The following is a 15,864-nucleotide window of genomic DNA, read 5'->3' as shown; positions in this document are numbered from 1 at the left end:
GAACAGTTGTATTAAAGAAGCCTAAATATTTTCTATATATTTGACCTTATTGAAAAGGAATGTATCTTGTTATACTTCAAACATTTGCCTCTCAATCAAGGTTAAGCAACATAATTTACAAAAATAATAGTTTATAACATAGATCATTAATTCAATAGCTATATAATACCTATTACATATGGGTATATGTACTAGTAGATGATGGAGATTCGAGGCAGATAATAAAGTGTCTGCATTCAAGGAATTTATTGTCTAACAAGGAATACAGATTTTTTATAAGCAATTGTGAAAAGTGGGTGGTACATGAATAGACAAACAAACATCATAGACAATATTCACTATAGGGGAATTGGTGGGTTAAAAATCAAGATCAGAAACGTTCAGGATACAGTTCTGTTAGTCATGAGCATGCCCACAGGCACAACTCTCTCAAGTTCTTCCATTGACCTCTGTCTTGCTGTGCAAATGTTACAATGCTCTTCTAATGCTTTAATAAATAACCAAATACTACTGATACATTCCTAAAAGGTTATACTATTCTATCACAAGCCTCACCTTGAAAGTGCTTAATTCTAATTTTTTTGTTTTGGCAAGCCTAGCTCTCCTTATCCCAGTAAATGCCTGAAGTCATCCCACCTTGAAAGCAAGCATCCTGCCCAAAGTCACTCATCTTTCACTCCACAGACCACTAGTGCACTCCTTCTGTGTCATGCTCCTGGTGCTTCTGCCTCTGCTGCCGCCGCTTTACCGTGTCTCTGGCTCACAGCCTTTTGTCACCTGGAATTGAGGAGGTTCATTTCATAGTGATTGATTTCATGAGTCAAAGAATATGCTTCCCTTTTGGCTCTTCTTCCTTCTTATCAATGAGAGACTCCTTCCTGCTTCTGAGAAGGCTCATTTTAAATGTATCATGGTGGCAAAATTCCTCTCATTAGAGTCCTCTGCACCTTGTTTGCATGTTCCCACTCTGCCACTTTTCTGGAATTACTAAAACTGGAAGAGCTATAACAAATAGTACCTTGCACTGCAGCCGAAGATGATAAAGACAATATGGGTGCTATGGAAGCATTACAGGGCCCTTTTCATATTCCAATTCCTTGCTACACTGGTTCTCTGACCAGAAACATAGACATCACTCACAGCATTGTTATAAATGTAATCTGCATCTCACATACACCAAATGTTAGTCTACATTCTAATAAGATGCTTGTGGTATTGGAATGCACATTAAAATTTAAGTCAAGTCATCTAGCTGAGAAGCAACAAAGCCCACCTGGATGAAACACACCAGCCTGTGTGATCATGAAATGCCGATGGGATCAGGTATCAGGCATCAATGACACAGAACAAAAAATCATATTGATGTGAATGAGGGGAAGGGTGTAGTGAAGACCCAAATCCCATCGGTAGACAATTGGAATCCCCTTACAGAAGGGTCACAAGGGAGAGACCAGTAAGGGTGCACTATAGCGCCAACGAAACATACCACTTTCCTCTAGTTCTTTAATGCTTCCCTGACCCACTATCATGACCCCAATTCTACCTTACAAATCTGTCTATACCATAGCATGCATACTGGTGCTAGAAATACAGGGAATCCAGGACAGATAAACCCCGCAGGACCAATAATGAGAGTAGCATTGCAAAGAGGGTAAGGGAAGGTGGGGGGCTGATTGGAAATGGGGAGCAGATCACAATGATTGACATATAACCCCTCCCAAGGGGGATGGACAACAGAAAAATAGGTGAAGAGAGACAGAAGTTGGTGTAACACATGAAAAAAATGATAAATTATCAATGTTTCATGAGGGAGGGTGGGTTGGTGGGGTGGGAAATTAGTTGATACCAAGGGCTCAAATAGAAAGAAAATGTTTTTGAAATTATGATGGCAACACATGTACAAACATACTTGACACATGGGTGGATATATGGATTGTGATACAAACTCTAAGAGCACTCAATAAAATGATTTTTAAAAATTAATTTTCTAAAAGTTAAAATAAAACAATAAGGTCCTAAAATAAAAAAATGATTGGGAAAAAATTTAAACCAAGTAATCATCTAAGCCATCAGAAAAAAGCTACTCACAATAAGTGCTAATAATAATTAACTTCCAAGGAGCTATGTGGCTATTTTATAGAAAATAATATTCAAGTGTTTAAAACAGAGAAAATATTGTGTTATCACACTGAACTTCAGCTTATATTGTTAGTTGCACACACATTTGAAGGACCTGGGAGATTATTTCAATTTGGGACATAGTATTTTGATATATATAGGATATAAATAAGTAGAAACATTGAAAGAGCAGACAGATCTACAAATCCAACTATCAGGGAATATTTCTCTCCTAAAGTTATTGACTTGGGTGTTATTTGTATATGAATAGGAATTGCCCAGCATATATATCTTAGCTGATATGTAGAGAAGGCTTGGGCAGTTCCTGGAAACATCAGCATACAAAATGAGCTATGAGATAGATAAACAATTAAGTCTGGAAAGGACAAGACAGAAAAAAGGCAAGATTGCAGAGTATCAGATGGAGAAGCCCAGGGATAATATGTCTCTAGGAGGAAGGAATCAGTAGTAACGTTGTATTAGATTGAGTTCACCTCTAAGCAGACACTCATTTATTGCTTTCTCTCAGCTGATTTCAGCCATACAACAATTTATCACATTTCTCCTGTCCACATAGGATCGTTAATTGTTTTTGTTACTATATTTAACATTTAAATATGAGCCCTAGTGGAACTTGTGGTCAGCACACCACTGCGACATAAGGCTGGCAGCTTTCACCACAGAAGAAAGACCTGGTGATTCGCTCTGTTATGTCAAGAACCCTGAAGGAGGTGTGGGTTGTACATTGTGCTGTTAACCACAAGTTCTGCAGTTTGAACCCACCAACCCCTCCACCTGGGAAAGGTGAGGCTTTCTCCTTCTGTAAGGATTCACAGTCTGGGAAACCCCCAAGGGCAAGTCTACCAGGTCCCATAGGCTCATCGTGAGTCAGAATTGACTTGATGGCAGTTGATTTTGTTTTGTTTTATAAACAGATATGTATACAAGGATTTGTTTGAGGATAGTTTATTGGAGAATAAGTCCAAGAAACTGGAGTGGGGAAATAGGAAAAGTAACACTGGGGAAAAGAGACGATGTGTACAAAGCACTTTAGTGATTTGCTTTCCAATAAGGGAGGGTTGAACTAATTAGTCTTACTGGGACCTTTTGGGGAACTTTGTATAATTATCGTTGTAAAGGTGAGGAGCTATGGAATTTATCTGTAGATTGTAATTCGCCATTGTTTAAAAGTTGCCTTCAGGATGTCAGTTATCCACCTGCAACTACCCATTCAACTTTGCACACATTGCGTATCCCTCAGAACACTCTGATACGTAAAGCAAGAGAAACACTGAGGGTGCCAGGAGAGGACTCTACCATGATGCTGCTGCAATTAGAAGCACTGCGTAAAGGGGTTGGGGCATCAATAATAAATGCTACTAGTGTTCAGTGCTGTCCTCATAGAAAATAAACAGGAGAGTACTTTTCTAATATGTAATTAAGTATTGTGAAATAATGAAAACGCAAGACTGTTTAAAGTAGAACAGAATGGTTGCAAGTTATAATTAAATGTTTAAAATTTTAAAGAGAGGTCAGCAGTACAATAGTTTAATAATGTATGTAGACAATTATTTCCAGAAGTTTGGCTGTAAGAGGGAAAGAGAAAATAGGATGAAAACTGGAATAATTATTTGTACACAAAAATACGGTGTAGTGAATGAAAGCATGGATTATAGAACTGTATAAAAATTTAAAACTCTGTGATGTCAAGTCAATTCTGACTCAGGGACCCTGTAGGACAGGGTAGAACTGAGCCTGAGTTTCCTAGAACTTAACCTGTCATGGGAGTAGCACAGCCCACCTTCCTCCTGCAGAGTGGCGGGTAGTTTCAACCCGCTGCCTTGGCACCTGGCAGCCCAGCACTTAACCAGGAGGCTTCCAGGCTTGCACTTGCTGGGTTCAAATCCTGAACTTCTATAATAATTAGCAATGTGACGTTAAACAAGTTACTTAAACTCAATGTGCCTCATCTGTAAACTGAAGATAATGGTAGCAATCTCATAAGCTTTTTGTGAAGATTGAATGAGTAAGATGAATAAAATATCTGCTTAGATAAGTGGCTGGAAAGGTGTGTAATGTCTAACGACTGTTTCATTAGGTAGCGTCAAGTCCTCATTAGCTCATGTGAATGGCAGAACTGCCCCAAAGGATAGTCTTTTTCTGTCGCTGTTGCATGGGTACAACTGCTCACTTATAGCTAGCAGTGAAGCGTATAGTAGTTGTACCACCAAGGCTCATATTTAAATATTAAATATACAAACAAAACAATAATTAATGATGTTAACTATTTTAGCTGGAGAAACATGCTAACATTCTGTATGGCTCGAGTCAGTTGAGAGAAAGCAAAAGATATTCAGTAGAAACAATAAGGGATTGGATAGCTTTTGTAAGGTGGCAGAGAGTCTAAGATTAGCTTTAGATGGGAAGTGGGACACATCTTCCATTGTTATAGGAACAAGCAAAGAAGGAAAAACAGTGGATGTCCTTGTACATGGGTTATGTTTTATGCTAGGTCATCGAGTTCTTGTTTGAAAGCTTGTGTTGCCTTTTTGAAATGATTACTAAGGCCACCAAATGTGATGAGGGTAGAACACAGAGTAGAACTGCCCTTGTGTGTTCCCAAGGACATGTGTCTACCAGAGCAAGTGGTTTCAAATAGCTACTCTTAAGATGGACAACTCAACTTGTAACCCACTATTTCATCAGGATCCATCTCGTTCTCAGGGTAGTGGCTGGTGGTTTAGAACTGCTGACATTGAGATTGAGTCTAGAAAGCAAATTTGTAACCACTATGCCACTAGGTCACCTAGAGGAATTGTAGGGGCAGAAAGTGAGAATGCTAAGTTAGCATGGAGTGTTTTTAAGCAACTGGCTCATTGGGAAATGAAGGACTAATTAGGTAGGGGCAACAAAAAGAAGGTCTTTGACAAGGTGGATTCACACGATGGCTCCATCAATGAGCTCTAACATAAGAAGCATTGGTAGGACAGCCCAGGAGTAGGCAGAGTTTTCTTCTGTTTGATGTAGGGTAGCCATTGGAGCCAACTCAATGGTACCCAATGACGGCTTGTTATGTCAGCCAGGATATTTGTGCTGTTAGAACCAAAATTTTGTCTTTTGCACAGATTCACATTCGAAGATGGAGATAAGGAAAGATCTACTATGACAATGCCAATTAAAGCAGACACATGCTGTTATGATTTTTAAAATGTACTATCACACATTTATTTTAGCTCTATTAGAATAATAATAAAGACTCCGTCTCAAGGAACCATTATCCCTTTGGTTTTTATCCTATCATTACTGACAAATTGTCACTGAATGGCAGAGGAATCCAGCCCCCGACAACCGAAGGGTCAGTAGGAGCAATTGTAAGGCGATAATAGAGAAAGATTATGGTTGTCATAGATGATGGGAAAGAGAAGAGAGAGAACACTATAAAGGAGTCAAACACGTGTGGTAGCATGCTCACCTCAGCCCCACTTGGTGGTCCACGTGGAACTGGGAGAAGAGAGAGTGAACCTTTACTATCTTGGGACATTTATAGGTAGCCATAAGACATGGATATTCAATGTTTACATGAATCACAAGGTGAGTAGTAACTACATTAAGGTCACTGAGCTCATGAGTGAAGAAACCCAATACCTATATTAAAGAAAGGTACGATGGGGGTTGGGTGACACTGTGGGAAGAGAGAAAAGGATGTCTGCTCTTATAGGGAGATATAATCAACCATGTGCTGGTAAGGGGTAACTTTAAGGTAGCACTATTATGGGAGGGTATAATGGAGAACAATATTAATTATTATAATGTGATTGGGACTTGCCTTCAATTCACAAGGATGAAGGCCTCCCTCCACCCAAGAAACCCAGCCTGTCAGGGTCCTTAATATATGAAACTAAAGGATTCATCTGTATATACTCTCTCCCATTCTCTGCTCCCCACAACTGTAGTGTTTTATATGGACAATTTAGTTATTGAGTACTTAAGCAATTTCTAATTGATAAGCACAGTGCTCTCATTTTTTAAAAAAATGAATGATTAAAATTAAAACTGACTTTGTAGCACAATGCCATTTCAAAACAAATAATAATAATAAAGAACAAGGTAGTATAGGTAATTTCTGAATTTTTTTAAACTTTGACTTTATTTTAAATAGTTGAAAGGAAGTATAAGTGGCTGTGAAATATCTGAAGAAAGCAAGTGATTTTGTGGTGGAAGAAATCATCTTGGATAAATCTATAGTGAATTTGCAATATAAAAATATTTTCATCAGGCTGTTAGGTTGTAGTGGTGGCAGTTTCTCAGGTCAACTAGGAGTCACTGCTGTTACCTTAAGCTTTCTCTGTCTGTTGAGATTTTAAATAACTACTCTTTTCTAAGAACCTCAGGATTCTTTACCCAAGTTTGTCAAAATGAGAAAAGGTAAAGATTAAATGGAACTATTTTGGACCACAATACCTCCTTTAAAAAATATGACCTATTGATTATTATATATAATATGTGAAAATTGATCCTATGGATTCATTATTGGTTTCCCTAACTTCTCCTTATTTATATACTGGAAATCAAAATTAAGTAAATTAAAATACATTTATCACTATATGATTTATTCTGGAATGACTATGGTGCTTAATTTTTTTCAACAACAATAGCAAAATAACCATGGAATCCTTTGCTCATTTTTTAAATTATATTCTGGGTACATATTAATATAGGTATTTGCTTTATTGAGAAAATGACTCAGCTCTGCTGCACATATTTTAGAATTTCTTTGAATATTGATTTACATATAATCTAGTTTATATATTATAAATGGATTATGTTGTTTACTTATAAAAGTAGTATCAAAATATAAACTATGGCTTTAGTCATCTTATAAATGAGAGTATTAAAAATATCTGTCCTGCAGGTCACTTTTCAGTCAAATAATAGATTGGTCCATAAAACAAAACGATAACATGCATGAAGAATAATCTCTTTAGAGCAAAGACTTACATGACACCAACCTGTGTCCAAAAGCAAAGCTGAGAAGTCAAGAAGGGCCAAATAAATTCAAAGGATGGAAATGGGGAATCCAAATGTCACCCTGTGCCCTTGAGTAGACTCTGACTGGAAGGAAGTGGGAAGACAGAGTGGAAATGGAGCAAATACTGATGCATTGCAGCTGGGGAGGCAACTAAGGTCATTGAACAATTTACGCACGAATCATTGAATGATTAACCAATTTGTGGTATAAACTTTCACCTACTGCACAATAAAATGTTCAAAAATAATCCCTGATCAAACTAGAGTCATGAACCCTATAATAATTGGCCTACACATAGTACAGTGAAGAAAAAATAATTGATGATTGATATTTGGTCTTTGAAGAGGAAGCAATCTTAAATATTTTAATTTCATTTAATATTATTTTTCCAAATATGTGTGCATATCTAATATTTATACAATATTTTATCCTACAAAATATCATTTCAGATCCTTTTCATAATATTGATTCTTGTTTGCACATTAGATATCTACTTCAATGTAACTGAGCTTTGAAATTATGTGTTATTTAAATATTTTGCAAAAGTTATCATTTATTAAATCTATGTTTTCAAAAACTTTACAGGGGTTGTTTCTAACACAACAGCCCAGAATATTAGATATGTCATTTCAAATATATAAATAGTGATAGTGAATCAGTGGGGAGTATTCCAAATCAAAATCAAGAATGTAGTAAGAGCTACTCCCAGAAATGAGAGATGCTAAAAATGTTGCGTGTCTTATTATGCCAATGGCTCTTAATCGGAGAAGTCTACATCCTGAGATTTGTAGTACATTTAAAATTATGAACAAATTTTGAATGTATTTTATTTGTTCTTGTGTGTAATGAAGTCAATTCCTAGACTTGCTTGTCTAAGTTGTTCATGATCTCCCAAATTATAAAGGATCACTATTCCAGCATTTGGACAGCTCACAAATAGCTACTTCATCTAGTATGGTTGACTTGATCATGGGAAATATACCCACCGCTGACAAGAAGAAAATCCTTCCATTAAAAAGAAAAAAAAAAGAAAATCCTTCCATTAAAAATAAAAGTTATTGATGTTTTACTAGAAAAAGAAGACAAACATTCATTTATATGCATGGAAGGCAAGGTAAATAGCTATTTTTGTGGATAGGATCTTATAAAAATTATATTAAACCTATAAAATTATTAGAACAAAGTTTTAATAATATTAAGTTATTCAATGGTATATACCAAATGCATAATTCAATATACTTTTATTCTTAGCCCTCTAATAATTAAACTCCATTCACAAAGGTCTTTTGTTTTATTTAAAAATACAAAATAAAAACTACTCCAAACAATAATTATGAAAGTGAGTTTTGCAGTCATGTCACATTGAAAAGCAGTTTCAGTAAGTTTTAAAGGGGACCTTATAATAATGATAACATCTAAGCAAGAAATAAAGGTTTAAAAAAGAACTCAAATTATTACAAACTTCAGAGGCAACACAAAAGGTGTTTATCATACATGCCTTTGGTCTGTTTTACATTCTAAAAACTCCATTATAAGACAGGGCTGGTGCATAATCAAATGTGGTAAAGAAAGCTGATGGGGCCCAACTATCAAAAGATATAACATCTAGGGTCTTAAAGGCTTGAAGATAAACAAGCGAACATCTAGCTGAGAAAAAACAAAGTCCATATGGAAGAAGCACAGCATCCTGTGTGATTATAAGGTGTCAAAGGGATCAGGTATCAGGCAGCAAAGAACAAAAAATCATATCATTCTGAATGAGGGGGAGTGCAGAGTGGGGACTCAAAGCCCATCTGTAGACAACTGGACATCCCCTTACAGAAGGGTCATGGGGAAAGATGAGCCAGTCAGAGTATAGTATAGCAATGATGAAACAAACAACTGTCCTCTAGTTCCTATATGCTCCCTCCCCCCCACGATTATGATCCCAATTCTACCTTACAAATCCAGCTAGACCAGACAATGTACACTGGTACGGATAGAAACTAGAAACACAGGGAATCCAGGACAGACAACCACTAGAGACAAGTAGTAAAAATGGCAATGCCAGGAGGGTGGAGGGAAGGTGGGGGAGATAGGAGGAACAGATTACAGGGATCTACATATGACCTCCTCCCTGGGGGACGGATGGCAGAGCAGTGGGTGAAGGGAGACATCAGACAGTGAAAGATATGACAAAATAATAACAATAAATTATAGAGGGTTCATGGGGTATGGGGGAGTGGAGCGGGAGGGAGAAAATGAGGTGTCAAATACCAGGGGATCAAGTAGACAGCAAATGTTTTGAGAATAATGAGGGAAACAAATGTACAAATGTGATTGACACAGTGGATACATGTGTGGATTGTGATAAGAGTGGTATGAACCCCCAATAAAATTTTTTAATAAAAAATCCATTTTTATGACTGCTGATATATATAAAATATTCCCTGTTTTGTTTTGTATAATAAACTATATGTTGGTCTTAATGACATAGTGGGTTATGCATTGTGCTATTAACCCAAAGGTGAACAGTTCAAAGCTACCAGCTACCATGTGGGAGAAAGATGAGGCGTTCTACTCTTGTAAAGGTTCATAGTCCTAGAAACACACAGGGGCAGTTCTACTCTGTCTTACAGGGTAGTTGAGTAGGAAAAGATGATGGCAGTAAGATAGCATTTTTTGTTCTTTGTTTTTAATTAAATAGCCATTATGCAAGAAAAGTTAAAATATTCTATAATTTTATCAAGTATGTTTTGAGAAATACAATTTACTCATTCAGGATATTCGCTGCTGTGGAGTAGATTATGACTCCGTAACAGCCATGTGAGACAGAGTAGCTCTGTCCCTGTAGATTCTGAATCATTATCTCTTTACCAGAGCAGAAAACTCTATCTGGATTTTTCCTGTGATTCTAGATACATGTCATATATTATTGAAGTTATCTTTTTAAAAATTTTAAATTATCTTATACATATAACCAAACATTCACACCTGGGTATATGCATTTATGTAGATCAGAGAAATATCCATAAATTAAAATATGATTTGATATACTGCTTTTTCCCATTCACTGAAGTAAATAAAAGTTTATTACATAAGATTCCACATAAATAACAAGGAACTCATTGTTTATATTGCTAACATTGATAGATTATATTCCTGCCATTTTGTCCTAAAACTGATAAAATTTTAGCTAAATAGGTCTTTTGAATTTGGTGTATTTTAAATTAATGCACAAATGATACATTAATCTTGGAAATAATATATGGGAATTAGTACCTTAGAGAATATGATTCCCATCTCTGAAGACTGTGATAGACTCCGATAAGTAGATCAAAATTTTGTGCTAGTGATCTCACCCTTAGTAATAGTCTGAAATCATTTGGGGCCTTCCTCTATAAAAATGTTTGAGGCTGCTGAAATGCTAGTTATGGTTATAGACTGGGTCACAGCAGAAGACGTTGCAATCCCCTAACATGCCACACAGACCTGGGTCTGTGGGTGGAGGCCACACTGCAAAATGTACTGAGCTATCATAAAACAGATTTATAGAGTGACTCAAGAAAGAGATTTCCGGAATGATACTAACTTCTATGCATTATTTTATAGATTAAAGAACATGAGTTCAAATTTCGTCTGACTTGATGCATAATTCTGAATAACTAATTGAATGCCATGAGCTTAATTTTAAAAATTAAAACCAAGAAGCACAACTTCTGAGCCTATCATCTAGGAACGTTCAGTACATAAAATCATGCATAGAGACCCAAGATGGTCATTGTAAAATTGTACACAAGGCTCTCTTTTGCTGCTGAAGAAAACACCATTCATTTAGTGTGAAATACACATTAGATATGGAGGTGTCTTAGCAAATTACTCTTTTACCTAAACAACTAGGCATGTGTTAATGAATTAGTCATTTAGTTTCCTAAGAAATTGACTATACACCATAATCAAGCTTAAAGCATTTGACACGTTTTCAAAATATTGATAGAAATACTTGATGTAATAAAGCATAATGGATATAATTATTCAAATATTTCATTATTCAATACCAACATAACATGCATTTTGTATATTCTATTAATTACATTCTTTTGGTAAAATTATAGCACCAGAGGTCCTGACCATGCAGCTACCTAGAATTCTGTGATTCAGGTTATCAATCAAATTTGAATAGTTGATAGAGACAACTTAAGACAGAGAGAGATTCTGAATATCTGTACCTGAAACCATAGCTGACTACTGAGCTTGGTTTTAAAAGCAGCCATAGGGCTACATGAAATGCCAGATTAATGTACCAAAAAGGAATGCTGCCAAGAGAACTCTCAGGAAGTGTGTGATGCAAACCTTGAGAGAAGCCAAAATAGGTTTGAGGAGAAGGATTCACGATCGAAGAGAAAGTTTGTTTGTTTTTTAAATCATTTTATTGGGGGCTCTTACAGCTCTTATGAAAATCCATCCATTGTGTCAAGCACATTTGTGCATCTGTTACCATCATCATTTTCAAAACATTTTCTTTCTACTTGAGCCCTTGGTATTATCTCATCCCCCGCATGAACCCTTTAATAAATTATCAATTATTATTTTTTTCATGTCTTACACCAACCACTGTCCCCTTCACCCACTTTTCTGTTGTCCGCCCCCATGGAGGGGGTTATATGTTAATCATTTTGATAGGTTGCCTCTACCACCACCACCCCCATCTCCCCTGTCCCCTCCCGGTTTGGCTACATCAGTCCTGAGGGGTTTATCTGTCCTGGATTCCGTGTATGTGAGCTCTAGTTTGAAGAACATTCAGTAGATACCTATAGACTAGGAATGGTGAAAAACAAAAAAAAGAAAAGTGAAGTAGAAGCAAATTTTACCAGCAACAAAGGTGGTAAACTCTTCTGGGTTACCAAAGGAAAAATCATTGTAGTAATTGTATGGACACTCACAGTCATGTAAAGCATGCATTATGGGACTTTAGCTTTGGGTTCACCTTTAGCCAAGTTTGGAAGACACAGTTACAGTGGGTGGAGACTGAGAATGTGCCTTTGTAAACGTTTGTATGTGATGCCACTGCTGTGATAGACTTCAGAATGCTCAATTTTCTAAGGAAATGTTTACCTAATGAATATGTCTACCGTATACACTTGTGTATAAGCCGAGTTTTTTTAGCACATTTTTAATACAGTGTTTGTGGTAAAAGTAGGTGCCTTGGCTGATATTCTGGTTGGCTTATACTCGAGTATATACGGGAAATACAAATTTAGAGCTCAGTACCCCAGTTAGGGTTCAAGATTCTGTGCACTCTGATTAGTGTTTGGGGCAAGCAGTTGGTTGAAAAACTAAGCAGATGGTATTCATAAGAGCCGGATAGCTACTAGTCCTCAAGGAATTGGATTATTTATTTGACAAGAATTGACATGAGTTCTGTCAGGGCATACCAGCAAGGGTCAACGTGTGCGGTGTTACTGACTAAAGCTCTTGTCTAGTTTTCTCCAGTTCACATATTTCACAGGAATTGCCAGATAGCACAGAGAATACACACCTGGCACTTTTATTTAGAGACAAGAATGCAGTGCAACAAGAGAAAGAATGCAGTCATGCACCAGTGGTCCAAGATATGTTCCAAAGTAGGGGATCCGCATGGGTCCAATACCGGAGCACCTAGACCATGGAACATTTGAATCACCCAAATCTATGCAAAGAATCTTAGCTCTAGTAGAGTTTACTGAAAAATCCCTCACCATGTCTTTAAATAGTCAAGGTAGGTTTGCAACCATGAGACCTGCTGCAAGTCATCAGTGCAGAAGCTAGCCTTAGGGGTATTTGAGGGAGTTTCAGGCCCTAACCAGTACATCATAAATCTTACTGTCCTTATCTTGACCAAGAGTAAAAACCAGACATAGGAGCATCCCTAGAGAGAAAGCTTTTCCAGCCCAGCTCTAAGTCCAACTGTACACAGCAGCCCTGTAGAGAAGACAATAGAAACTTAATTATATGGGCCAGCTGCCTGAGGCATCAGGAAACCCAACCGTAGATCTCTTGGAGTGGGCTGTCAAAACATATTGAGGTTAGGCAGGAATTTAACTTCTGAATTCTTCAGGAAAGTGAAGGAGCCGAATCCTCCAATATGTAGTAGAAGCCCCTTACACACAATAACAGTCATAGCATTGACGCCTACGCTGGAAAATCTTTGTCGTAATCAAATTGATTCAGAGAGCCATATGACCCACAAACGTGAAAGATTTTAGGGCATGGTCTGATGATCCAGTCAAACAAGTCTTATCTCGAAGTGGTATTTCTTTAGTGTCTCCAAAAAGGACAGTCCAAACATTATACATTTTTTATGGGAGGAAAGCATTTCAAATTGGATACAGTATCTGCTGTGGCTCAGTATATGTGGCTGTTACAATTCTACAGTTTCACAATAACTACAATTCTAGAATTTAAGGACAAGGAATCAGGAGACCAAGATCTTCTGATCATACTTCTATTAGCATGGAAATCATTTTGTATTTATGTAATACCAGCCACCCTCCCCATTAAAGAAAAAGGAAAAACAAAACAAAAACACCGTGCTAATCAGGCTCATGAAGCTCCTACAGAACATATCTATCCCTTAGGGTTTACAAGACCCCATGTCTCTTATGGCAGCAGACCGCCACATCGTACTACTGAGGGACAGCTTGTGGGTTCAACCCAGACCCTTTGGGTCATATTCAAGCACTTAGTCAAGGCACCCCAGGTTGCTTCTTTCTATATAAAATAAAATGTAATATAAAATATCATTAATTTTCAAGGATGGATTTAATTCCAGATTTATTGCTAACATTTACAATTTGCACTCAATTTAATTATCTGTACAATAGTTAAATTTAATTTTTTGGACCAAGTGTGATCACTTGCATTAGGAACACCTAGAAAATTTTCTCAAATTTTAATATGCGTACAGTACTTGGGGATTATTAAGATCCAAATATGATTCAATAAGTCTGGGAAGAGGCCTGAGATTTCTAATCGTCCACTCAGATGATTTCATTGCTCCTGTTTGATTATTGTGGATATTACTAGGGGGTTTCAAAAAGGTCATGGAAAAATCCTATTATCTTTTAATTTTACTTTCCCATGAACTTGGCGTTTCCTCATAGTTAATTTAAGTGGGAGAGAGAAATATAACAAGGCAGAAACATCAAAGGAATCAGTCTCCGGGGTTAGGAAAAAAAAATCTGCATTCCCAACAAGCTACCTCCTCCCCTGGTGATTTTATAAACACTCGGTTTAAAAATGAATTGAATTGAATGAAGGTCTATGTCTAAGCTAGCTTTCAACTATAAAATTATGTAATTAGGTGGAAGGCTGATATATTCACTCAATTCTTTGGGAGATTCTGTGTTATCTTTACATCCGCAACCTTCAAACAACTAGCAAGACATCAAACCTTGTTTTATAATACTTAAAATTATTCTTGCCTTAGTATATTTCTGTACCAAAGAAGCATCAATATATTTGAATTATAGTGTTGCAAAAAAAATAGTGAAAGTACCATAAACTACCAAAGGAACAAACAGACTCTGTCTTGGAAGAAGCCCAGCCAGAGTGTTCCTCAGAGGCAAAGATGGAGAGACTTCGTCTCCGGTACTTTGGACTTGTCGGGAGAGAGTGGTCTCTGGAGGACACCAGACTCGGCAAAGTGGGTGTGCAAAGATAAAGAGGAAAACCTTGGACGAGATGGATTTACCCAGTGACTTCAGCAATGGCCTCAAATATATGGACCTGTGTGAAGCTGGCCCAGGGCCCAGTGCTTGCTTAAGTCTGTTGTCGTGGACGGTCGGTCACTGAGTTGGAAGTGACCCGCTGGCACTTCACAAACTCATCTAGGTCTCTTGGGATTCTTCCTCGAAATGAAGAACCAAATGGACTCGACCTGTCTACCTTTTTTGAAGCTCAAAATAAATAAAGATACTATAACATTGTGTTTACTCGCTTGTCCTCTCACTGTCTTTTCTTATCTCTCTGTTTTTCATCACACACACACACACACACACATGCAAAATAGTTGAAAGCTAGCTTAGAAGTAAACATTCATTGAATTAAAGTACTTCATAAATGGGAGTGTTTATAATCTTATGTTCACTTATAAAACTTATTAAATCCTTTTTTCCTATTCTCTATAAAATTCCCATTCTTTACAGTAAATGTTTAAATAAAGTACCTTATACAATACAGTACGTTGCAAAATAATACAGAGTAAAGGTTCTATTGTGTTACTCAGAAACACAGATTTTCTGTTAATTATCACAGTATAAAATGATATGGTGATTTTTCATATAACCATGGTTTCTATTTTCCATTTCCTTTCCTTACAGTATAAACAAGTGGAGCAATACATGTCATTCCATAAATTACCAGCTGATATGCGCCAGAAGATCCATGATTACTATGAACACAGGTACCAAGGCAAAATCTTTGATGAAGAAAATATTCTCAGTGAACTCAACGATCCTCTGAGAGAGGTAAGATTTATTGTCTTCAATCTCCACAATACGCACTCAATTTGCTTTCTATATTCATGACAAATCCTGGAACCCATATGGAGAATTTCTATTTCTTGACACGATTCAAAATAAAAGTTCAAAAAAAGTATGAAGGCATCTCTTTTTCTTCTAATAATCACACATTTATTTATTAACTATTTAAATTCACTCCTCAAGATATGATTCTGAAAAGTATTCTAATTTACCAAA

General features: G+C 36.8%; 1 protein-coding gene across 1 annotated transcript in view; it reads left to right on the top strand.

The window, feature by feature from the left end:
• The window catches only part of HCN1 (hyperpolarization activated cyclic nucleotide gated potassium channel 1), a 521,083-nt gene that overhangs the window by 409,500 nt on the left and 95,719 nt on the right, over positions 1–15,864 (top strand). The window contains exon 5 of the mRNA XM_075541016.1: positions 15,487–15,633. Coding sequence (XP_075397131.1) covers positions 15,487–15,633 — 147 coding nt within the window. The remainder of the gene's footprint in view (positions 1–15,486; positions 15,634–15,864) is intronic.

This window comes from Tenrec ecaudatus, chromosome 2, assembly GCF_050624435.1.
Source record: "Tenrec ecaudatus isolate mTenEca1 chromosome 2, mTenEca1.hap1, whole genome shotgun sequence".
NCBI lineage: Eukaryota > Metazoa > Chordata > Mammalia > Afrosoricida > Tenrecidae > Tenrec > Tenrec ecaudatus.
This window is presented reverse-complemented; position numbering and strand designations above follow the sequence as displayed.